Source organism: Hypomesus nipponensis, chromosome 5 (assembly GCF_054491055.1).
Source record: "Hypomesus nipponensis isolate SF chromosome 5, ASM5449105v1, whole genome shotgun sequence".
Taxonomy (NCBI): Eukaryota; Metazoa; Chordata; class Actinopteri; order Osmeriformes; family Osmeridae; genus Hypomesus; species Hypomesus nipponensis.
In genome coordinates, this window is record NC_140365.1 from 13,810,766 (window position 1) to 13,836,447 (window position 25,682).

At 43.3% G+C, this 25,682-nt stretch overlaps 2 protein-coding genes and 1 pseudogene across 5 annotated transcripts in view; 2 read left to right on the forward strand and 1 right to left on the reverse strand.

Moving 5' to 3' along the window:
- Positions 1 to 94: 94 nt before the first annotated feature.
- On the forward strand, positions 95 to 10,612 carry hyou1 (hypoxia up-regulated 1). Of its 3 annotated transcripts, none has more exons than XM_084698198.1 (24): positions 95 to 274; positions 1,393 to 1,465; positions 1,713 to 1,806; positions 2,026 to 2,104; positions 2,281 to 2,435; positions 2,693 to 2,769; positions 2,876 to 3,057; positions 3,160 to 3,275; positions 3,988 to 4,174; positions 4,987 to 5,121; positions 5,243 to 5,325; positions 5,634 to 5,766; positions 5,908 to 6,095; positions 6,284 to 6,422; positions 6,558 to 6,615; positions 6,716 to 6,792; positions 6,956 to 7,144; positions 7,505 to 7,689; positions 7,825 to 7,912; positions 8,089 to 8,345; positions 8,482 to 8,566; positions 8,668 to 8,917; positions 9,072 to 9,119; positions 9,459 to 10,612. In XM_084698198.1, exons 1-24 carry the CDS (start codon positions 110 to 112, stop codon positions 9,506 to 9,508), a joined length of 3,093 nt encoding a protein of 1,030 aa, XP_084554324.1. In that variant the 5' UTR covers positions 95 to 109; the 3' UTR covers positions 9,509 to 10,612. The 3 variants fall into 3 exon arrangements, with proteins under 3 accessions (XP_084554324.1, XP_084554325.1, XP_084554326.1); XM_084698199.1 differs by having other exon boundaries at positions 7,508 to 7,689; XM_084698200.1 differs by having other exon boundaries at positions 227 to 489.
- Positions 10,613 to 10,695: 83 nt separating this feature from the next.
- The window catches only part of LOC146288782 (zona pellucida-like domain-containing protein 1), a 64,756-nt gene continuing 49,769 nt past the window's right edge, over positions 10,696 to 25,682 (reverse strand). For both annotated transcript variants that reach the window (XM_084698202.1, XM_084698201.1), the window contains exons 9-12: positions 12,815 to 12,986; positions 12,336 to 12,444; positions 12,033 to 12,053; positions 10,696 to 11,657 (exon numbers count right to left, since the gene is read on the reverse strand). In XM_084698202.1, coding sequence (XP_084554328.1) covers positions 11,497 to 11,657; positions 12,033 to 12,053; positions 12,336 to 12,444; positions 12,815 to 12,986 — 463 coding nt within the window. In that variant the 3' untranslated portion in view covers positions 10,696 to 11,496. The remainder of the gene's footprint in view (positions 11,658 to 12,032; positions 12,054 to 12,335; positions 12,445 to 12,814; positions 12,987 to 25,682) is intronic.
- On the forward strand, positions 20,720 to 24,542 carry LOC146288783 (uncharacterized; annotated as a pseudogene).

Here is a 25,682-nt window from a genome sequence, read left to right on the forward strand (position 1 = left end):
TATGATCAACATGACTCCAACGAGTATTAATACAAATGTCTACAAATGTGGGGATTTGTTTCATGTCGTCATACAATTTACGGCTATTCATTGAACGTGGACCTATGACATGAGAAATCCTTTTTTTGCACTGAACACTTTGCACGTGGACCTATCACCAATCGGAGCGTGCAGCAAAGAAGGCGGGTTCTGCGGGGTGGAGGGTCATCGCTGCACTCGCGCTACAACGGATAGTGTGGATCCAATGAGATCACGCCGCGTTCTGGGCCCTATGGTGAGAGCAAGCCGGTGATAACAAGGGAAATCCAAAACCTTTATTAGTGCGACTCTGACCCGATTTTTGGATCGAGCTGAAATAGTGAACTGTGCCACGAAGACCAGTAAATCAAGAATAGCTGCAACTACTTAATGTTATTCTCGTTTTAATCACGTTTAAAACAGGTAGCTAGCTAGCCAGCTAACTGCTCAATTTACTGAGCTGGCTGAATGGTAAGTTGAGTTCTGTCATGCCGTTATCATCATTGCATGTAAAAGTAGAGGCTACATTTCCTTTTATTTATCTCGAACGGTAAAGCGAGCCGGGTTGTCATTACAAGTGATCTAGTGATCTCTATCAGTATAGATGGCAACTATTTTTGCAAACATTTGCATTTAAAAGTGCTGTCTTTAAAGGGATGTTTTTAGGCCAGTGTTGGCTTTATAAAAACGTGTTCTTCCAACATGATGTGTCTCTACTTTGACATTTCTACCACAGAAGTAGGGTAACTCCGCTTTAAGTGATTGCTGTTGCATCACTGTTGTTTCAATAATGTTAACATGTATACGTCATTGGCTTTAGACGTTTCTATACTCGTATACCCTTTGTTGTATTGAAATAGGCATGCTATAGGGCCAAGTTATCCTCCCAACTTTACTCACAGGTTTTTGCCAATGAAAATGTATTGGTAAACGTTTGTCGTATGTCTGTCATGTCATCATGTTTACTCCCCAATGACCCATCGGCTATCCTGCCGGCTAATTGAGACAGCCGGATAGAACAAATTAGGTTAGGAACAACAGCTGCATTAATGGCACGTGTGTGGCTTCCGTACAATCTGGTGGGCGGGATCAGGCCAAATGAGATCTATTGCACGTTAACTATTACTGGACGTGACACTACCTAAGCACCTGAAGAACATCAACACACTGTCCCCCCTAGAGTCGAAGATTTTGGTAACAATGTCAATTAGACTATCTCTAAGGATCTGACATGCTCTTTGATGTGGAATCGTTTCTCCACCCTCTATCAAAAACGCTCAAAAGGATGGAAACGTCTTGGTATTGTATGCATCTTCAGTTCCGTCAGGGATTGCCGTTTCGGAGCCTTCAATGTTGTGCTTAACATTTTTACAGGTAAAAATGGGGAGGATGATGACAGTATATGCTCTCATGTGCCTTGTTTTGGCATTGCTGCCTTCTCACACAGGTATGACAAGTATATTATCATTAAAAACAATTTACAACACATTTTACCTATTTTTATTGACTGACTTGAGCTGGTTTCCCATGTTAAAATATGTGTACATATTGCTATAAATATTGTGGCTAATCATGTTATCTTTTTGCACTACATTTAACAATTTGGATTGTTTCCTGTACATGTGCAACTCGAAGACATTTTCATCTCTTATTTTTCCTCTAATAGTATATATTTCGTTGTAACTTATTTCCAGCCTCTGTAGCAGTCATGTCGGTCGACTTGGGTAGTGAATGGATGAAAATAGCAATAGTTAAACCTGGCGTGCCAATGGAAATTGCTCTAAACAAGTGAGTGTGTGTCCATATTAAAATGTCATGAAATAAGGGTCTGCACTAGTAGCATGTGTTTTTTTCCTTTTCAGCATACTTGCTTATAGTTTATTCAAATATTGAGTTGCTGGTATGCTAATGTGGCCTAGTTTGTGATACTCAAGAATGTTGTCTTTGCTCAATCATCTTGGACCGCTCAATTGATTTAAATGGTCCATTTTCCCTTGATTGTCTAAGGGAATCAAGAAGAAAAACTCCAGTTGCTGTGTGTTTGAAAGAGAATGAGCGACTTTTTGGAGATGGTGCATTAGGAGTGGTAAGATATTTTCTTTAAACTATTTTTGGAAAACTAGATTCAAACCTTTTTAAAATTAAATTTGTGGTTCAGTCAAAGTATTGCACTTTAAGCTTAGATCTGTAATACTTTTTCCACTTTGGTCTGAAATAAAAGTAAACATCTGTAACCAAATATTCTATCCCTTTTCTCTTCAGTCTGTGAAGAACCCCAAGTTTGTTTACAGACATCTTCAGTCCCTGCTAGGTAAGAAGCATGACAACCTCCAGGTGGTGCTCTACCAGAAACGTTTTCCAGAGCATCAACTGCTAAAAGAAGAGAACCGGGGCACCGTTTACTTCAAAAACTTGGAGTAAGTTTTATCTGACCACTTTCACTTGACTCAATTTCAATTAGCAGTTTCTGTCTTCTATCAAATAAAAAAACTATTGAAAAGACAGGACTGCATGACTTTGACATGCATCAATGTAAAATATATGGGGCCCTTTGAATGATTAAGAGAATAAATGGTGCTGGCTGAACATGATCATATGGAATGTGATTATAGTTGGACAGTTCAAGAGGCTTCAGTAATGTTAACTTGCCTTTTATGTGGTCTCTGTCCCACAGAGAGATGCAGTACACACCAGAGGAGCTGCTGGGAATGGTTTTAAACTATTCATGTAGCTTGGCTCAGGATTTTGCTGGTTGGTTTGTTTTACAGAATGCCGTAATGTGAGTAGAAACCCCCGTATGCAGAAGTAGGACAGCCACACTGACAAGTTTTTGTTTTTTGAATTTGTCTATTCACAGAGCAGCCCATTAAAGATGCAGTTATCACCGTTCCAGCCTTTTTCAATCAGGCAGAGCGTCGGGCCGTCTTGCAGGCCGCCCAGATGGCAGGGCTGAAGGTCCTTCAGCTCATTAATGACAACACAGCCGTGGCCCTGAACTACGGAGTGTTCCGGAGGAAAGACATCAACAGCACAGCACAGGTGCGCTTCTGCCTTCACTAACAAACTTGCATGGCCAAATAAAAGTTTCACTGCCAAATTCCAGTTGACCCAAGAGTCTCCCTCTATTTCTCTCTCTACTAGAATGTGATGTTCTTTGACATGGGCTCTGGCAGCACAGTGGCCACCATTGTCACCTACCAGACAGTAAAGACCAAAGAGGCAGGCGCTCAGCCACAGCTGCAGATCCGAGGTGTAGGGTGAGTCCAGCCGGTCTGTAGGTGGGCCAACACTGTTGCAATATGTTCTCAACACACCAAGTATGCACTCGCCTGAGCAACCCCCTACATCTACTCAGACCAACAAAAAAAGCATATACCATATGTATTTTTAATGTAATCAATTTTAGGGATGCACCAATATGGAAATTCTGGCTGATACCGATAACTTTATATTTGGAAGCCGATAACCGATAAATGCAGATAAATACAAAGCCTGAGTCTCATTACAGAAACAAAAGGCAAACAAATAGTGTCTTTTATTAAAACCTTAAATTCACAAAACATCTCGATCTTTCTTTTACCAAAATGAACAGATTTCTTACATTTTACAATTATACATACCTATGGCTGACTTTCTTTTATATAAATAAAATATATTGCTTGAAAGAAAAAAAACGTGGTTCAACGGGTGAAAATAATCCATAAATTATCGGGTTTTAATTTATCAACCACATTTTCTTATCGGACCAATAATAATGATGATGATGATGATGATAATGACAACAACACAAAAAATAAGCATTCACCGGCCTAAACCGATCTGGCCACCAATTATATTGTGCAACCCTAATCATTTTGACATAGTGACAACCTTCCCCATGAACAAAAAATTGCCCAGTGTCATGAATCAGAACTGTTGCCTCCTTTCTGTATTTACACCCACCCAGCCTAGCTTTGGTGTCGTCCACAGGTTTGACCGCTCACTGGGGGGCTTTGAGATGGAGCTGAGGCTTAGGGACCACCTGGCCAAGCTGTTCAACGAGCAGAAGAAGAGCAAGAAGGACGTACGGGAGAACCACCGCGCCATGGCCAAGCTCCTTAAGGAGGCTCAGAGGCTGAAGACGGTGCTTAGTGCCAATGCTGAATTCATGGCCCAGGTGAATTGTTGCGTGATGTCTCTGGTGTTAACCTCTCCCATCTTGAGCCTCCATCCCTTTATCCTGCCTTCCAGCTGTCCTGCTTTATTCCTCTGCTATTTGGTGTTTGTAATTTTTCAGGAAAGACTTACAGTAAATGGCAGGCATTGTGCATTTGATTCCCATATGGACTTGGATGTTTTTAACACAACTGGATCTGCTGCTATGATATTTTACAATGAAACTTGGATTGTGATGTATGGGAGAAATACAGTTTTGTGTGGCTGTGTATTGGAATAAAAGAAGCCTTCTAGGGGCTGGCAGGATTTAGGTAAGTTAGAGCAGCACGTTTTGATACCACAATACCTGTTGTCTTCCACTCTCCCATGCAAGCATTTTGCTTAAAGTGCTGTTGCAGTGAACAGACTGAGCTCCAGCTAATGGGCTCTTTATCTAACAGCCAGGTGGTGACACTGAAAAGAACACTCATTACTGAAGTTTGGGTCAGCAGTAGTAATGGGTAGCTGGATGTTAAATTGTTTTTAGAGTAGCAAATGTAGACAGATTGACAGTGTGGTGATGGTCAAGAAGAAAGAGCAGAGCTTTTGTATACCAAAACTTTCCCAAATAAAGGCAGAGTGCACATGGTACATTCTCGGTTGGGAAAGGTTAAGTGCATACTATATTTTTCCTAATGAAACAATAGTATTTTTTTATACTGCTCATTTACTGTATGCTTAGGAGACATTTGGTGAAGAGTTGTGTGGTTTGTGTGGTTTTCTCCAGCTGTCTGCGTTCTTTGTGTACTCATCGCTCCTTTATGAATGTTTCAGGTGGAAGGGCTGATGGATGACATCGACTTCAAGTCTAAGGTCACCCGCGTGGAGTTTGAAGCCCTGTGCACTGACCTGTTTGAAAGAGTGCCCCACACTGTGCAGGAGGCTCTCAGCTCTGCCGAAATGTCCCTGGTCAGTCAACTCTCCATCCTAGCTGTCCTTCCTAGCTACCATTTGATTAAATCTGAGTAAGTTGTCACCAGATAAACAGTTAAGTTAATGAGGCTCATTGCGTGCCTTCCTGACCCAACAGGATGAGATTGAGCAAGTCATACTTGTAGGTGGAGCCACCAGAGTGCCCAAAGTTCAGGAGGTCCTCCTCAAAGCTGTGGGCAAGTAAGTGTTGATCAATATGCCATAATGGCAGAATTGTGCAGATGTTGACTGTACATAGAGAGAGGTTGTGTGAATCCAATCATCTAGTTATTACATTTTGGACTTTGCACATTGGATGTAGGAACTGCATATATTGTATTTCATAAACTTTAGGCTCGTGTTTTTAATGTATTTGTATTATTGACCAGAAATGCTGACATGGGATTCGACATTTAAGCAGTTGAGCGAAGGGCTCGGTGGTCACAACCACACTGGCCTGTTTTTCCTCATATGGTTTTGTGCTTACTGTGTGTTTTGACTTCTCTCAGAGAAGAACTGGGGAAGAACATCAACGCTGACGAGGCAGCAGCCATGGGGGCTGTGTACCAGGCGGCTGCTCTCAGCAAGGCTTTCAAGGTCAAACCCTTCCTCGTTCGAGACGCCGCAGTGTTCCCGATTCAGGTAGTGCAGGCTGTCCTCTTGTTTCACCATATTACATCCAACTATCTGCCACTGTGTACCATAGTACATTTTAGTCATGCAACAGATTTTAAAAGCATGAGCTGTTTGGATTCACACAAACCTGGCAACATCTATCTCAAGGTGGAGTTCACTCGCGAGTCGAAAGAGGACGACGGAAGCAAGAGCCTAAAGCACAACAAGCGAATCCTGTTCCAGAGGATGGCACCCTACCCCCAGCGCAAAGTCATCACCTTCAACCGCTACACCGATGACTTTGCCTTCTACATCAACTATGGAGACCTAAGCTTCCTGGGGCAAGAAGATCTCAGGTACATGAAGATTTACACTGAGTGATGTTTTGACAAGAATAATAAGCAAATTTGTTGTTCGCACATGAAGTTTATTCTATTTTAGTACTAGTCAGCTTTTGTAGATTTTTTTATATTAATACCTCATCATTCAAATATAAAAAATAAAAAACCGTCAAACAACCTCCATCTTGTCAATGTTCATGCAGCGTGTTTGGTTCTTTGAACCTGACCACAGTGAAGCTGTCTGGGGTGGGAAGCAGCTTCCACAAACATGGTGATGCAGAGCCCAAGGGTATCAAGGCCCACTTCAACATGGATGAGAGTGGAGTCCTTCTGCTAGACCGGGTCAGTGATGTAGCTTAGTAACTGAAACATTTTGACATTACCACACAGGCACCTTTTCATTAATTATACAAATAACATGAAGGATCTGCTCCTTTTGGGGTTTGGACATTTTTGAAGTTTTGGTTGCTGTTTTAGGTTGAGTCTGTTTTTGAGACTATTATGGAGGAGAAAGAAGAGGAATCGACACTGACAAGTAAGTTTGGTGCTTGTGTAAAAGGCAAAATAACAATGAAAATGGCTTCCCTTCGTTTGATTCTGTTTATAACTGCTCTCCCTTGTTTATTTGTTTCTAGAACTGGGAAATACCATCTCTAGCCTTTTTGGAGGGGGGACATCAGAACCAAACGCAAATATGACCGAGCCAGTTCAAGTAAACCTTTTACTTTCTCAATTTCTCATGCTTTCTTCTGCAATGTGCATGTGCTAGCAGGATCTCACCATTACTTGCAGAATTCCCTTTTATCAGGCAAACAAAATGTACCAATTTCTCTGCTTCTTCTGTATTGCAATATAATATATTTATCTATCTCCAGGATGAGGAGGAGGTGCCTCCAGAGCCTGGGAAGGAGCAGGAGGAGCAGGGCGAGAAGAAGGAGGAAACTGGTCAGGAGGAGAACCAAGAGGTCAAACGGGAGGCTGAGGATCAACCTTCAGATGCACCGGACACAGATAAGGAGAAGGCTGAAGAACACGGAGCCAATGGGAAATCTGGAGATCCTCAGGTGAGCAGACTGTTCAAGTTCAAGTCTTCTATCGTCAGTTGCACAGAACAACAGTCAGACTGGGCACTGAAATTCTTAAGACAAGACAACGCAAGGCAATCCGGCATAACTTGACTTATAAGTACACAGAACATAGATTACATCTATGCTAAATAAGTAAACCTAAATATACAGATAATATTCTATACAATATACTAACCTTTAATACACATAATAACCTATACTAACCTTATAAACCTATTCTAGGTGTGCCTTTATCAGCCGCCTTGTTATCCAAAATCATGTATGAAGGAGGAGGGGAAGTAGTTTGCTCCCAGAAAGCAGATGGCATGCCAAAGACATTAATTAAATCCCTTCAAGCAGGATGAAAAGGAAGGTGGCAAAACGGAAACCAAGGAAGAGGAGAAAACTGCGGAGGAAGAGGCAGCTGAGAAGAAAGTCAAGTCCCAGAAGAAGGCCAAGATCTCTGAAGAAATTACTGTAGAATTGCTGGTCAACGATATCGTCAACCCTACCCTCGACCAAATCAACACCTCCAAGAAAAAGTATGCTGCTTGCAATCTCATTTATTAAGGAAAAATATTTCTTCAATTGCGTCAGGATTGCTCAAACTCGATGATCTGAGCTGCGTTTTTGTTCTTCAATGGTTATGGTAGTTTTAAGATTCTGTTCCCTTTAAGGTTACAAGACCTTACTGACAGAGACCTAGAGAAACATGAGAGAGAGAAGACGCTGAACAGTCTGGAGGCTTTTATCTTTGAGACGCAGGTAAAGATCAATTTCTTTCTTGTTGACCTCACTGTCATCTGAAACAGTGGAAAATACTTAAATTATAAAAAAAATTAAGGAACCAACTGATCAAGTCCTAGGGTTGAGGGGTATGGTAATGTTTAAATTGGTCTATATGGGACGCCCCGATAGTGTGACTTGTACCACACCCGTAGGACAAGCTATACCAGGACGAGTTCCAGGCGGTGGTGTCTGAGGAGGAGAAGGAGGAGATTTCAGCCAAGCTGAGTCAGGCCTCTGAGTGGATGGATGAAGATGGCTATTCGGCTGCTACCAAAGAACTGAGGGAGAAACTGTCAGAGCTGAAGAAGCTGTGCAAGGCCATGTTCTTCAGGGTGGAGGAACGCAGAAAGTGGCCTGACCGGCTGGCTGCCCTGGAGAGCATGCTCAACACCTCTTCCTACTTCCTCAGGTGAGGGTGGTTGCCATCATTGTGATCTCACCAGGGTTTGAAGAAGGCCATGGAATACCATAATGGATTGCTAGAGTTTTGATTAATTGTATATGGTCATGTTTGAGATCTGACATAATTTACCTTATATTTTTAGGAGTGCAAAACTCATTCCTGAGGATGACCAGATCTTCAGTGAAGTTGAGCTGAAGACTTTGGAGAAAGTCATCAACGAGACCACAGTACAGTAATTCTTTGTGTGGCTTATTCTCTTTCTGTACACATGGTGCATTGTTATTCAACCTTTTGAAACCCAGCTATTTTAATCCCTTCTTTCTCACAGACATGGAAGAATGCCACGGTGAAGGAGCAAGACGAGCGTTCTCCCACAGAAAGGCCTGTCCTGTTGTCCAAAGACATTGAGTCCAAATTGGCCTTGCTGGACCGCGAGGTCAACTATCTGCTCAACAAGGCCAAGTTTGCTAAGCCCAAGGCCAAGCCTAAACCCAAGAACAGCACCAATTCAGAGGGCAGCAAAGCTAACGGTACTGCAGAAGAGAAAGTAATTTCTCAAACGGAGGAGAGCACAAAAGGTGCGTGGGGGGAGGGTGAAACACAATTCTGTGCATTTTGAGTACTCTGAGTTACGTATGTGCTAATTGTAAACTTCACTTTTTGTGTATTTAATTATTATTTATATTTTTAAGTAATTGACTATTTTGAAATTATCCATCTGACATCCAACAGAAAGTGTTGTGCCACCAGTTGAGGAGACTGAAGAGACTACAAGTACAGGTACATCTGTCATGGCAACATGTTTTGCCAAAGGAACTGTCTGCATATGTGCACTGCTGTATAGTCTTACAATAGGTGTGTTCGACTTAATGCAGTGCCGACGGTCGCCTTGAATCTGAGAATGCCATTGGCTGCTTCAAGTCAGCCGGGCTGCAGGCGGCTGCAGACGATGCCGGCGCTGCATGAAGTCAAACGCACCTAATGGCTCAAAAGCAGTGTGCAGTGGTTGGAAAAGACTATATTTTTGTAGTTGTGATGTATCGTTTAGCCTTTTGTTTTAAGTCTATCCAAATGCATTTCCAGCTAAACAAGAATAATTTTTATAATTTCAATTCACAGAAGCACCTGAGAAAAAACGACACGAAAACCACATAGAGGATGAATTATAACAGCTGGAACTGAAAGGAATTATTTTGTTGTATTTATTGACAATGTTACGTTTCTTTTCTGTGTTTTTGATTTTTTTTTTTGCCCCTCCAAAAAATAGTAATAATAACTTAGAAGTGGGAATGTATCTGACGTCCGAGACCTTTTGTCTACACTCGTTATCACCACCACCACCTCTTTCTGTTTCATGTTTTTTTGTTCCCCTTGTCTGAGATGCTGTGCTGCAGAGCACTTACAAACCCTGGAAAACCAGCAAATGAAATCAACCCCAATAGCTCCTTTTTGTGAGTCACACCATTGTCTGAAACCTTGGAGAAAAACTAAGGAATTTCAAATACTGTTAGTTTTATTTATTATCATGCAATGTCATACTGCAACATGTCTGTCCAATACAGCTGTATCTTGCATACTGTCTAAAAAAGGACCAACTCCAATGAAGTGCAGCAGTGTGTTTCATGTTCTGGTCAAAAAGGGTTGTCTTCATGTGCTGTTGTCTTCAAAAGTGTCTTTGGTTCACAAAGGGCAAATGGCTTTTGTGCAGTTTGGTATAATTTCAAAGCCAGTTTGTATATCTTGAAGTGATAATGATGCCACTGCTGGAAGATAAATGGTTTGTCATAAGAAAGAAATCCTACAGAATGCCTTGAGGTTTCTTACAGTACATGTTGGGGTAACACAAATCAATGGATGCTATGTTGTTTTTTCTAAAAGAAAAAACAAACTAAATTGGATATAAAGTAAGTAACAAGGTTTGGCCATGAAAATAAAATTGATATCACCAAGTTATTGCTTATCCAGTTGGAATGTACCACTGAATTGGAATGAGCTTGGCTATGACAAACCACCCTCATCTCCTTGTTGCTTGTAATTTTTCTGTCTTTTCCTCCTGATACAATTTGACAAATTAGACCAAAACACTGATGAAACACCATTTATAATACCGTAATTATACACATCCTACAGAATGTGTCTGGAATGTGCCCAGTAAATATTTAACTTGTTTATCACCTCAGATGGCTGGATTGTGAGCAGAAGACAAAACTTTATTGGGAGTGGGAGATGCCAATGTTTTCTTTCAAAAATGTTAATAAAGATTTTTGTTTTTATGTCTGTTTCCTTAAATATATTTATGAATTCAGCCACCTCTTCACATTGTCTTGAAAATGTGAATGAATTAATATACCCAAGTAGATATATTATGCACAATATTGACCCAGAAGCCATCACAAACAAGTATAAAGTAAATGTCATACAGTAAACAGAATTTAGGTTAATTAATTTTTATTAAAACCTGTTTTGGTTAAAATAATAGCTGTTCGTGTGGTTATATAGCATATGTCTCAAAATGTAGAGATTGCAAAATTGATAGTAATAGGTAAAAAATGCCCCTTTATATTCCACCACAAAATGGAGTTAAGATATGCAGCACCATCACACCAGTAATTGAATAATGTATTCCTAAACCCAACCTTGTACTCCTTTCATAGCATTCATTCCGACAGATGAACAGGAAGAAACAATGATAGTCCTTCTGACTACCTAGCTAAACGACACTTTCAAATGTAGAATAATTATTTCAAGCATGCAGTACTGCTGTGAATGTTGCTCAAGCATGTTATAAGTGTGTTTGTGTTCTCTTTGGACTTTGAGCTTTTGTCATACCTGCTATTGAGATATTTGGATAGTTAAGTTTCAGGTCCCATGTCCTTGGCCTTAGTTGAGTGAATGAAAGCAATATGGACAGTCCAAGGATCATTCAGACTTAATCTTGAAATATATCAATTTGTCTCAGTGAATGTAAACTGGACATGAATTGTTGGCCAAAACAGGAAGTTTCATTGACCATTGACACTCACATCTAGTGTTAAATTAAAGGGAAATGCAACACATGAATGTGTGTGGAGATTGAGATTTCATAAATGAATGGGGTATAAAAAAACAGCGTCACTTCAGGTGAGTACGATGGAGCCTTGAACAGCCACACCCTACTTCACTCTTGTAAGTAGAGTATGCCTTTCTCTACCCAGCCTTGCTTTGAGGCGTACATCTGGAAAGTTGTGAATCCTGCCAGAGTGAGGAGGAGAGCACCTATGATCCCCACTGCTATGGCAACTTCCCATCCTTCTGCATGTTTGTCGACTTGTGAAGACACTGCAGAAACAAGCAGACATGATTAGACTGAGTAGACTAACTTGACAGGTTTGTTTCTCATGCACTTACATGCAACAAGAATGTTTGACCTGGTCCATTTTGTCACCTGAACCCACTGTAAAATATCTTAGGGTACAAACAATATCTACTGACATGGTTTTAAGTGGAACATATTATCTGAAGATTCTGCAATGGTAACAAAAGAACCATGTCCCTATGGATACGTTTTGATTTACTGAGTAAAAATTATATCTGTTCTTGATTATTTCCTTTGAAGGGTTAAATGTAGAAAGAAAAAGTTTTAACTTTTTGGTGACATTGTCAGGATAAATCTGCATAATAATATCAACTCATGACCAAACATAATACGCCTACCTTCAGACTCAATAAGACCAGCTGTAAAAGAGAAAAGAAAAAATATAATTCAGGTGCATCACCAGGAATTTGGGGCCCTACGTAATAAGATTACACTAGGCCCCTCAAAATACATAATGATCAGTATTGACTATTTGACAGCTCTGATCCAATTCACACCACTAATTCATATAACATTGATGAGTATGGAAAGTGATCTGTAAATTGTTACTGTGCCTTCATTCTTTTGCTGAAGAGCCAATAAATGTTGAAGCATCCCAGAATGTTGAGACGTCATTGAACGATGGACGGTCAGATTCTCACCGTTGTCCACTCGTGTGCTAATGGGGCCGGAGCTAACTGTGGCCATATCACTCTCTGAGGTGCCTTGGGTTGGAGAGACGTCTCGCCTCAGTCTCTTAGTAGTGCAGTTCTGAATGCAGGGTTGGGGGAGTGGGGTTTTAACATGACAATGGTCTCATAACGCAAAAAAATTACATCCTTATTTCTTGTTGCAAATATTAATATTTGAGTTTCTGAAGTCAACACAACTATTGTTTTGACATAAAATAAATGTATTACAAGGTATGTAAACCATTTCACATATATCACACATCTATTTGATCTTTATGGACTTTCCTAGATATGATGTCATGGTAAGAAACTTAAAACTTGTATTTCAAGTTACAGACAATTTATAATGCAATATAAATTATATAAAACTATTCATCTGTTTGTGAAACTGGGCCTAAAGTGTTACATCTTAACTCCAATCAATTGAAGTGCATGTTTTAGCAACTGACCTGTTGCAAGGAGCTACAAAGAGAGGTCTCACACAGTCTGGCTATACAGTGGAGGTAGAAGGTTGATAGCGTCCTATTCTGGTGTTGAACAAACCGAAAGGCCTCAAAGGAGAATCGTGCTACCTGCTGTTGTCCATTTACCCCTATCACTGTCTGGCCATCGCGGTTACACCTGGGAGACAGAGACACAAGGTTTTGCATGATGCTTTCCTTTACATTATGGAATATATTTAACAGTCCAGAATATTTACCATAAAAATAGTTATTGACTTGTGGTATTAAACTACCGCACAGTGCCCATGATGCAGTTGGTTATTAAGACATACAAATACAGATTACTTGAACTATAGATAGTGTACAGTGAGGAAAAAAAATCATTTGATCCCCAGCTGATTTTGTCCAATTTTGATCAGTCTAGAATTTTAATAGGTAGGTTTATTTGAACAGTGAGAGACAGAATTTTTTTATTTATCCAGAGAAACATATGGAAAAATTGATTTGCATTTTAATGAGTGAAATAAGTATTTGACCCCTCTGCAAAACATGATTTAGTACTTTGTGGCAAAACCCTTGTTGGCAATCAAAGAAGTCAGATGTTTCTTGTAGTTGACCACATCTCAGAAGGAATTTTGTCCCACTGCAGATCTTCTCCAAGTCATTAAGGTTTTGAGGCTGACGCTGACAACTCGAACCTTCAGGTCCCTCCACAGATGTGATTAAGGTCCAGAGACTGGCTAGGCCACTCCAGGACTTCGTCGTCGTCGTCGTCGTCGTCATCTGCCGCTTGTCCGGGGATCGGGTCGGGGGGGCAACGACCTAAGCAGGGAGGCCCAGGCTTCCCTCTCCCCGGCCACTTCCACCACCTCTTCCTGGGGGACCCCGAGGCGTTCCCAGGCCAGCCGAGTGACATAGTCCCTCCAGCGTGTCCTGGGTCTTCCCCGGGGCCTCTTCCCAGTGGGACGTGCCCGGAACACCTCACCAGGGAGGCGTCCAGGAGGCATCCTAATCATCCTCTCGACGCGGAGGAGCAGCGGTTCTACTCTGAGCCTCTCCCGGATGACCGAGCTTCTCACCCTATCTCTAAGGGAGAGCCCGGACACCCTGCGGAGAAAGCTCATTTCGGCCGCTTGTATTCGCGATCTCGTTCTTTCGGTCACTACCCATAGTTCGTGACCATAGGTGAGGGTAGGAACGTAGATCGACTGGTAAATAGAGAGCTTCGCCTTTCGACTCAGCTCCTTCTTCACCACGACGGACCGATGCAGAGCCCGCATCACTGCGGACGCCGCACTGATCCGCCTGTCGACCTCGCGCTCCATTCTTCCCTCACTCGTGAACAAGACCCCGAGATACTTGAACTCCTCCACTTGGTTCAGGATCTCCTCCCCGACCCGGAGATGGCACTCCACCCTTTTCCGGTCGATAACCATGGCCTCAGATTTGGAGGTGCTGATTCGCATCCCAGCCGCTTCACATTCGGTTGCGAACCGCTCCAGTGAGAGCTGAAGGTCACGGCCCGATGAAGCCAACAGGACCACATCATCTGCAAAAAGCAGCGACCCGATCCTGAGGTCACCAAACCGGACCCCCTCAACACCCTGGCTGCGCCTAGAAATCCTGTCCATATAGGTAATGAACAGAATCGGTGACATAGGGCAGCCCTGGCGGAGTCCAACCCTCGCGGAAACAAGTTCGACTTACTACCGGCAATGCGGACCAAACTCTGGCACCGGTCGTACAGGGACCGGACAGCCCCGATCAGGGAATCCGGTACCCCGTACTCTCGGAGCACCCCCCACATGAGCCCCCGAGGGACACGGTCAAACGCCTTTTCCAAATCCACAAAACATGTGTAGACTGGTTGGGCGAACTCCCATGTACCCTCCAGGACTCCGCGGAGGGTATAGAGCTGGTCCACTGTTCCACGGCCAGGACGAAAACCACATTGCTCCTCCTGAATCCGACAATCCGGCGGACCCTCCTCTCCAGGACCCCTGAATAGACTTTCCCAGGGAGGCTGAGGAGTGTGATCCCCCTAAAGTTGGAGCACACCCTCCGGTCCCCCTTTTTAAAGAGGGGAACCACCACCCCGGTCTGCCAGTCCAGAGGCACTGTCCCCGATGTCCACGCGATGTTGCAGAGTCGTGTCAACCAAGACAGCCCTACAACATCCAGAGCCTTAAGGAACTCCGGGCGGACCTCGTCCACCCCAGGGGCCCTGCCACCGCGGAGCTTTTCAACCACCTCGGCGACCTCGGCCCCAGAGATAGAAGGGCCCCCCCCGATGTCCCCAGACTCTGCCTCCACGTCGGAAAGCGTGTTGGTGGAATTAAGGAGGTCTTCAAAGTAATCCTTCCACCGATCCAGGACGTCCCCCGTCGAAGTCAGCAGCGCACCGTCCCCACCGTATACAGTGTTGACAGAGCACTGTTTCCCCCTCCTGAGTCGCCGGATGGTGGTCCAGAACCTTTTTGAAGCCGTTCGGAAGTCATTCTCCATGGCCTCGCCGAACTCCTCCCATGCCCGGTGTGGAAGAAATTTAGATTTCCTGTGTGCTTACATTATTCACTAATCAAGAGAACTAGTCATTGGATACTAGTTAGTATGTTCTCATGTAAGCTTGCTATTAATAAGAGTAGATTGTGTCTATGTGTCAGGGTTAATAGATGTTTGAGATCAGGAGAAAGTACTGGCTAAATGGTCCTTGTCATGACTACAAGGAGAGCTCCAACTATGAACTCTGTAGTTTGAGTGGTCATGTGTTGGGAGCTGTAAATCTCTTTCTCTGAGACTGTTGTAACGTCATTACTGCCTGACTGTCACTATCTATGTTTACATTCTTGTGCCCTATAAAAGATGGTCCTCTGTCCTTCAGAGAGGAGAGAGACTTGATTGAGACCTAAGCCTGGTGTTGTGTTGTCATTTATTGTCAGAGGTCTGGTTTTCTCTCCCAATCTGCAGATTGATAAATACTTATTAAAATCCAGAACTCAACTGAACTTAGTCACTCCGTTTATGAAGAGACGGACAAAACACTTTCTTCAACAATTGGCGTTGTCGAGCAGCAGGATTGCAGAACCAGATCCAGGAGAGACCCACGGCAGCACCAGTATAAAGCAGAACCCGTGGTGCACAAAACAAAATGGTAAGGGGATCCTTTTCCAAAACCCCATTCATGGACTGCTTTATGCTTGGTGCGCCTGCTGTCCCTCTGCGATGCTGGTAACGTAAACAATTTAAGAACCTTTTATTGTGACGTTCAGTTGGGAGCCTGGTCTTAGCAGACTAGAGTCTGCTAGGCCTCAACAGGAGGACGATAATATTAGAGTTTTGGTTTAGTAAATTTGGGTCATTTGTTGACTTGCTATTTTTACTTTGTCTAGGTCAGAGTTGACAAACTCTGATAGCGTACAAGAACCCTGGTCGCGTGAAGTATTGAAAAAGTATGTAACAGAATCTGTATTCTTGATCTGAGGTAAAGGATCTGTTAACAGAGAATACGGACCATATACTCTTGATCTGAGGTAAAGGATCTGTTAACAGAGAGTTATGGTTTTACAGATACAGACCAGGGGTGAACCAAACAAGGAAAGGTATGTGTTATTTTTGTATGCATGTTTACAGCTGAAAATTTTAGTTGAACAGAGATATTATGTTTGTTTGAATTGTATTAAATTGAACTGGATTGTATAACGTTTTGTGTTGGGCTTTTCTCTTTTGAACAGAGATCTTATTGGGACTTTTATTTTTGTTTATATTGTAACTGTATTAAGTTTTGTTTTGGGCTATTCTTAAGACCAAGCACAGTAGGTGGGCGGTCATAATGTATTAGGGTCAAAGGCTTTATGCGAGAGACCAACTTTAAGGGTAAAGTGGTTTTATACAAGTTAGGGATACTTTGACAATGTAAAGGGACAGTTAGGCTTTTAACTGACAAGCTTGGCATTTAATGATCAGCGAGGGACACAATCAAATACTAAGGGAAAGACAGACAGGCAGTTTATGAATCAACTCGTCTCTTTTAAGCACAAATTGTGTTTTTTGTTACTTATGAGGTAACGGAGTTGTGGAGATTATTGTATGCGCGTTCCCAAAGAGTTGGGTCTCTGTAGGCGCGTCCCATGATGGAGCGCCCGGAGGGTGAGGATAGCTTGGCTTGAAAAGGGCCATATTTGTAGTTCACAACCACATGATGTTGTAGTTCTCTTATTCTTTAATATTGTGACCGTTTTACAGTGGTACCAGATTGTGCGACTATTCTAAAGTGCTGTGTGATTCTTGTTGCAGTAAATCATAAAAGTTGGTGACATAGCCTACAGTTATGAGATTTGTTACAGATACTTTGTATTCAGATACATTGTAATTCAGTATGGGTAATCTAGCTTCCAGTATGGGAGCGATAGAAACGTTGTTAGTCCAGCCCGATATATGTGTGATTTACATGGAATTCAAACAGTTTCAAGTATTGAGAGATTGCATGCGTGGATTAATCATGACTCGAGACATTGTTTTCCGCTGGAGGAAACGTTTGATGTAAAGATATTGGAGTTTAAAAGGCCATTCTGAAAGACAAGGAAACAAGTCGGACGTGTAAACAATATTAAAGCTGGCAAATGTTGATATGGTTAACTGAATCTAAGAGACAATGTGGCATTGTCTTGAAAAAGTAAGGTCAGATCAAGCTAAAACTGATTCTGATAGAATGCTAGTCTATTCAGACAGAGACGAGATGAACAGAAAAGTCATTATTAAAAGGTGATCAGACTGAACAAAGTCATAGAGTGAGGGAACTCAAGACATTGCTTGAACATGTTAGCATGAAGTTGCTTGAACAGACGAAGAGGGCCAAAACTAATTGTGAGAAGTCAGTAGTTGTGAAACAGGCTGAAGGTAGCTTAATTCTCAAGTGAAACAAGAGAGTCTGCCTAAGATTTGTAGCCTATTTACCGACAATGAAGATGATGTTGTTGAAAAAGAATGTAGAAGAAAAAAAAACTTTCTGACATTACAGCAGCTGCTTCCCCGTGCCACTTTGTCAAGTGTTCATATGTGGATTGTTTCCTGAACTCCAGGTAGAAGTTAAGAAACAGGTTCTACATCGAAGAAAAAAAAAAAAAAACTGTTGATATGGTTATGGATTATGTCAAACATAATTGTACATCGATGCAGGAGAATGCAGGAAAGAAAGTTGAGAAATTAATGACATTGCAAATGAATTTCTTATGGAAAGAAAATAATATGTTTAAAAAAAAAATAGGGTTGGAGTCCCTGAGGTTAGAGTCCTCTAAAAAATAGGGTTAGAGGCCCTGAGGTTAGAATCCTCTAAAGTAAAGAAAAAAATTGGTTGAAATCCTTGAGGTTAGAGTTCTATTTCTTTCAACTATGGGGTGTCGAATAAATCTGTTTGAAAGTAATTTGTTGTGCAAACTAAACCGAAATGATATGCACTACTGATGTTTCATGTCTATTCCTTAGGATAAAGAACACTTGGCCTAGCAATTCCATACACATCCCCCAGCAGTGGAATGCAGAGATTTTAGCGACCGCAGATGTGGCCTTGCTAGAAGCTGGGCCTGAGCTCCTGTGGTCCACACAAGCTAATCATATTGTTATAATTGTTTGTAGTACGACTCTTGAGAACCGGACCTCAGTATGCTAGTGATAGAGAAGTAGGGAAAGGTATTGTCCCAGTTATTGATGCTTTGTTGAAACAAGGAGTCATAGGTAGACTTAGGTCAATTTGATCCCTTAAGGCTAATCAAATACTTGGAAGTTTATTATGGGTTTATAAGATGGTAATGCCTGTGTTATACATCCTAGTGTGCCTAACTCTGTTACGATACTTAGCAAGTAACCCTGTTACTTTCTAGCTCTGTAAATGACTATTGGTTGCTTTTCTTCTTTGTTCCCATTGCAGAAGAGAGCCAGTAACTGTTGGCATTCACGTTTCGCCAGGTCTACTATACATTTCAGTTGTACCACAGGAGTACACTGAATCACCTACGTTGTTTAGTCAAGCATTACGAGAGGAGCTCCAGGATGTCACCTTAGCAGCCGGCTCTACTCTGGTGCAGTATATTTATGACCTTTTTGATATGTTCTAAGAATCTTACCTCCTGCCAACAGGACACTATTGTTGTGCTACAGGCACTGGTTGAGAAGGGCCACAAGGCCTCAAAGGCAAAACTGCAGTTATGGTCTTAGGAGGTCAAGTATCTGGGCCATACACTCAAAGGTACAGAGTGTCTATTGACGCCTGATAGAGTGGAGGCCATCCGATGGATACCGAAGCCTAGAACACCAAAACAACTCTAGGTTCAGTCGGGTATTGTCGTTAGTAGATCCCTGATTATGCTGTGTTGGCTAGAGCTCTCCTTGATAAAAGGAAGGAGACTGATACTCATTTGTTGTGGAAAACTGAAGCTGATAAATCATTTGTATCTCTTAAGCAGGCCTTGGCCGAAGCGCCAGCTCTCGGTCTGCCAGAATACACCAGGGTGTACTGACCCTGCAGCATGGTTATCTTAAGAGGCCTATCGCTTATGTGAGTTTCTTCTTTAGATACTGTGGCAGCAGGTTTCCCCCCGTGCTTACGAGCAGTCTGTGCTGCGGCAACATGTGTGGAAGCAACTTCAGATATAGTGCTGGGGTCGCCCTTGGCAGTGATGGTTCCTCATGCAGTAAGTGTTTTTCTGTTACGCACCAAAACTCAACACCTGTCAGCCACTAGAGCTAAAAAGTATGAACTGTAATTCTTGACTCAAAGTAACATTACATTCCATAGATGCCCCACATTGAATCCAGTTTCATTGTTGCCCACCCCTGATGATGGTGAACCACATGACTGTGAGATGGTTGTCGATAAAGTGCAAACACCCAGACTTGATATGTTGTGACAAACTTAGGGATAATGCTGAACTTGTGTTGAACGTAGATGGATCTTCGTCCCGAGCATGGGATGGCTCTCTAAACTCCGGATAAGCGGTCTGCACGGACAGTGAGACATTCGAATCTGGTAAACTGTCTGCACAGCAGGAAGAGTTTTGCTTTGACAAGGGCATGTTGTTTGTCAGAAGGCAAGGTCGTAAATATTCACACTGACTCGAGGTATGGATTTGGAGTTACTTACAATTTTGGTGCCATATGGCCAGAAAGAGGTTTCATTAACTCCTCAGGTGGAGCAATTAAGAATGGAAAGATGATTTGATAATTTAATACTATTACCGAGAAAGCCAACTATTGTTAAGTGTGAAGCTCATACTAACAATAGCAGAAAAAAATGTTTCAAGAGGAAATACTAGAGCTGATGTTGCAGCAAAGGCTGCGGCCCTCTGATGTGTCCCAGATCTGTATTTGTTTTTTTGTGTCTCAGCAACCAGAAACGCGCATTCCCTCTCTTCATGTTGTGGTGGACCTTCAAGTCGATGCTGATAACACTGAGAGGGATGGTTGGTTATCTGTTGGCTGTGTGAAAGATTCCACGTGCATTGTTCCCTTGGTTGGCTCGCATGGCGCACGGATGTGCCCATACGAGCAAGGGGGGTATGGTCTCAATAGTAAATACAGATTGGTTTTGCACCTGGTTTTTCCACAAAGGCTGAGCAACATTGTGCTCAGTGTCATATTTACCAGCAGCATAATCCCGGAAAGGGACCAAAGAGCCAGAGACCCAGCCCACCCACCACCAAGTGGTCCTTTTATTAATTTGCAAATTGATTTTATGCAGATGAACAAGTGTTGTAATTTTGATTGTGTACTTGTAATTGTTGTCATGTTCTCTAAATGGGTAGAAGCCTACCCATGTCGGAAAGTTGATGCTACCATGGTAGCCAAGATTTTATTATAAGAGGTGTGATCTGTAGATATGGGATCCTCACAAGACTGTCCAGTGATAGAGGTTCACATTTCACAGGTAAAAATTGTTCAGGAACTTTGATAAGCGCTCCAGATCAACCATCATTTCCACTGTCCCTACCACCCACAGTCTGCGGGGACAGTGGAGAGGCAACATGGAACTTTGAAAAAAAAAAACTAGCCAAGATATGTAGAGACAGGCCTGAAGTGGCCTGGTGCACTTCCACTAGCTCTTATAGCCATGAGGTCCACTCCCCAGAGGAGAAATGTACTTTCCCCACACAAGATAGTTGAAGGGAGACCAATGAGATTGCCTGTCTCTCCCACTATCATTGACACAGATGGATATCCACCAAATGGATGATACAGTGTTAAACTTTTGTTACGCCCTAACTAGAGCAGCCAGGGTTGTGCATTCACAGGTGAAAGCTGCCCTGCCTGGGGAGCCATGTCATCCCTATCAACCGGGACACTACGTGCACGTGAAAGTGCACAAATGGAGGACTGCCTCTCACCGAGATGGAGCTGTCCATAGCTGTTTATCTTGGTGACTCACACAGCTGTGAAAGTGGAGGGTCGTCCAACATGGAGCCATGCGACACACTGCAAAACAGCCCCGCCACCGAACAACACGGTGGAGGGTTCAAACGGAGAGTCAGGGGCCGGTGGAGGAGCTGGTGCACCTCCAAATGGTGCCTGCTCCAACTTGTCATTTGTCTCATCCCCACCGGGTTACTCTTCCAGGAGTACACCAAGGGGGGTGGAGACCCGTTTGCAGCAGCTGATCCGGGAGCAGGTTCCAGTCCAGCGGACCGATTTGAGCCAGAACCAGGACCCCGCCATCCAGCACTCCAATCCAGGGGTGCTGAGAAGGAGGTCCCAAAGAACACCCACCCGGAGGTGTTGAAGACGTCGAAAGGTGAGTCACATGTGGAGAAAGCCAGAGAGGGGCTGCTGTTGCTACCATGCCTCTCTCCCCCATATGTGATTCATGAAGCAGATGACAGCATCCAGTCGGGAAACCAGAGAGAGGAGCCTGGAGAGGGGAAGACACTTTCAGTCTTCCCCGGCCTCTACATGAAGCAGATGACAGAACCCAGAACGGGGACGAGAAGATACTGAGGCAGAGGCACTCGGTTGTTTAAAGGAAACCAAGGCCGCTGCCTGAGCTACGATGCAAGATGAGATCCAGACATACTGACGCACACACCTGACAGACATTTACTGATACTGGACGCACGAGTCCACAGACATCGCATACATGAGCCACACCGAGAGTCACTATTGCACGCTCCCAATTATACTGATGTGAACATTGAGATTCATCATAAAGCACACATGAAGAACAATCTGTACAACAACACCTTACCGTGGAAGAAAAAAAAAATGACTGGACCAGCATTAGAGGGGACAGAGTTTGTGGTTAGAGTCCCAAGCACCCTGGAGGTTATCCAGGGATATCTGTCCCTCTGTCAATGCCTGATATGTGTAAGGTTAAGAAGTGGTTTCGTGTAAGGTTGGATGTAACAAATGAGACTGTTCTTTGGAACGAATCAGTCATCTCTTGAATATGCCCCATCTGCATGGTTATGGTGTATGGCAGAGTGGTACAGTGAGAGTGTTGGGGAATAATACATGTAAGGATACGGTTTCTATGTATGCTCACCCTCTACTGGATAATTTGAAAGTTCCATTGTATCTGAGTTCAATGTTACTTGTCTTGTATACCATTTGGATGGGTGACATTAATTCCTGATGTTGCTGACTATGCTATTCATACACCTTTATCATACTACAGAAGATGTAGAATGTGGTTGATTGAATGTTCAAATAACTATGGGAAGTTAGTTGGAAAAATACATTTACCACACGTTTATGTATGCTAACAGCTTGTTGCATGATTGCCTGTTGCAGATGGACCTGTAAGTACTGTATAAGGACATCACCATGTTGGCTTCCTCATGTAGCTGACAAGGGCACCATGTGGGGATGTGGTAAGAGTGCTTATTATTTCCTGCGGCCGACTGGTCGGGAACGGGTTACCTTGGGTTTATTGTAGGAGCCCTCAGACCTATAGATGGGTTGCCCCTGCACCCCTTGCCCAAACATTGGTGGCACCGCCACAAAAGAAGTATTATTAAAGCAGATGCTTTGGGATCACATCACGTGGATTCAATAGTACCTCAGTCACTTGTCATGTTTTCAGCTGCTATTTTCCCTGTGTATGGTGTTATCACTGCCTTTACAGATATTAGGAGCTTAGCACTAGGGTTGGAGTCTATTGGTAATGAGACAGCCAACGCCTTAACTGCGGTTGCTTCTGAGATGAAGGCCATGAGGCAGGTAGTGCTACAGAACCCTATGGCATTGGATTATCTGTTGTCAGCTCTGTGATAGGTCATGACTGATGTACTTTTATCCCAGATGAATCTGCTAATATCACAAATATGCTCACATTAAAGAGATCATTTCAGCTTTGGGGGAACTTGAAGCTTGGAATTGTGCGGACTGACCTCCTCGGGTGGGGTTTCTTTTTCGACTATATTTCAAATGGGAATCACTGGATTGGGCGAGTTAATCGTTGTTGTGCTGATTGTGGTTTGTGCTTGGAAGATGTGTACTTTCTGCTGTGTACAGTGCTGTGCAGTAGGCTCTCTGAGGCATGCCAGTAAAATTATGGTAGCCCAAATCAAGCCACAGACAAAAGCAAGCAAAACTGATGATTACTGTATTGCCCTGAGAATGATGGACTTGTCTGATATGTAATCTCAAGTACCACGTGACTACTTTGCCAATGTAATAAAGATGGCCATTTGCCTCCTTCTATTTTCGAATTGATATACAATATTGTATGCAATCTGAAGAGATCTGTCTTTAACCACAGATCAGTTAACATTAATTAAAGATAATGGTTACTTTATTGCTTGTATACTGTTTGAAATGCTCTGAATTTACATGTAATGAACAATGTTTGGTCTATACCCTGCTGTGTTGAGCTCACGAGAGCACGACCCTTGGTTATGTCCAGGAGAGAAATATGCCTATGTTTCTAGAATCGTTGATAAACTCTCATTATGCTGTTTGCTTATGAAGTGAATAGCTGTAAGCTGGTTCTTTTGTAAGGTCCTAGGAAATGCCTGTGTTACTAGGATGAATCAGAGGTTACAATATCACCAAAGTGTATAATGCCATGCAACTTTGAACAAGGAAAATAGAAGGAGGGTTAAGGTCATTTCTGGGAGCCCTATCTAGAGAACTAAACAAAAGCTATTCACTTCATTGACTTTGTACCTTTTTCACCTGATTGGGTACTACCTAATACTTCTTCAAATCCTATAATCATGTATGCTGTAGTGAGTAATAAAAGATACTGTATTGTTTGATTGTTAAGGTATTGAAATGTTATGAAACTTGTGAAATGTAAGGCACTACAGCAGGCCCCAGGTAAACAGTTGATGAATGATTGTTGTGTTGACGTTAAACGTCAAAAGGGGGGACTGTGGAAGAAATTTAGATTTCCTGTGTGCTTACATTATTCACTAATCAAGAGAACTAGTCATTGGATACTAGTTAGTATGTTCTCATGTAAGCTTGCTATTAATAAGAGTAGATTGTGTCTATGTGTCAGGGTTAATAGATGTTTGAGATCAGGAGAAAGTACTGGCTAAATGGTCCTTGTCATGACTACAAGGAGAGCTCCAACTATGAACTCTGTAGTTTGAGTGGTCATGTGTTGGGAGCTGTAAATCTCTTTCTCTGAGACTGTTGTAACGTCATTACTGCCTGACTGTCACTATCTATGTTTACATTCTTGTGCCCTATAAAAGATGGTCCTCTGTCCTTCAGAGAGGAGAGAGACTTGATTGAGACCTAAGCCTGGTGTTGTGTTGTCATTTATTGTCAGAGGTCTGGTTTTCTCTCCCAATCTGCAGATTGATAAATACTTATTAAAATCCAGAACTCAACTGAACTTAGTCACTCCGTTTATGAAGAGACGGACAAAACACTTTCTTCAACAACCCGGGTTTTTGCCTCCGCGACCGCCAAAGCCGCGTTCCGCTTGGCCTGCCGGTACACATCAGCTGCCTCAGGAGTCCTACCAGCCAATAAAGCCCGATAGGCCTCCTTCTTCAGCTTGACGGCATCCCTCACCTCCGGAGTCCACCACCGGGTCCGAGGGTTACCGCCGCAAAATGCACCGACCGCCTTGCGGCCGCAGCTTCGGTCAGCCGCTTCAACAATGGAGGCCCGGAACATGGCCCATTCGGACTCAATGTCCCCGGCCCCCCCCGAGACATGATCGAAGCTCTCCCGGAGGTGGGAGTTGAAGCTCCTTCTGACAGAGGGTTCCGCCAGCCGTTCCCAGCAGACCCTCACATTACGTTTGGGCCTGCCAGGCCTGACCGGCATCCTCCCCCACCATCGGAGCCAACTCACCACCAGGTGGTGATCAGTTGACAGCTCCGCCCCTCTCCTCACCCGAGTGTCCAAGACATGCGGCCTCAAGTCCGACGACACGACTACGAAGTCGATCATCGAACTGAGACCTCGGGTGTCCTGGTGCCAGGTGCACATATGGACACCCTTATGCTTGAACATGGTGTTCGTTATGGACAAGCCGTGTATAGCACAGAAGTCCAACAACAGAACACCACTCGGGTTCAGATCAGGGGGGCCGTTCCTCCCAATCACGCCCCTCCAGGTCTCACTGTCATTGCCCACATGAGCATTGAAGTCCCCCAGGAGGACGAGGGAATCCCCGGGAGGAGCGCTTTCCAGCACCCCCTCCAGAGACTCCAAAAAGGGTGGGTACTCTGAGCTGCCGTTTGGTGCATAAGCATAAACGACAGTGAGGACCTGTCCCCCCACCCAAAGGCGGAGGGAGGCTACCCTCTCATCCACCGGGGTGAACCCCAATGTACAGGCGCCGAACCGAGGGGAAACAAGTATTCCCACCCCAGCTCGACGCCTCTCACCAAGGGCAACTCCAGAGTGGAAGAGAGTCCAGCCCCTC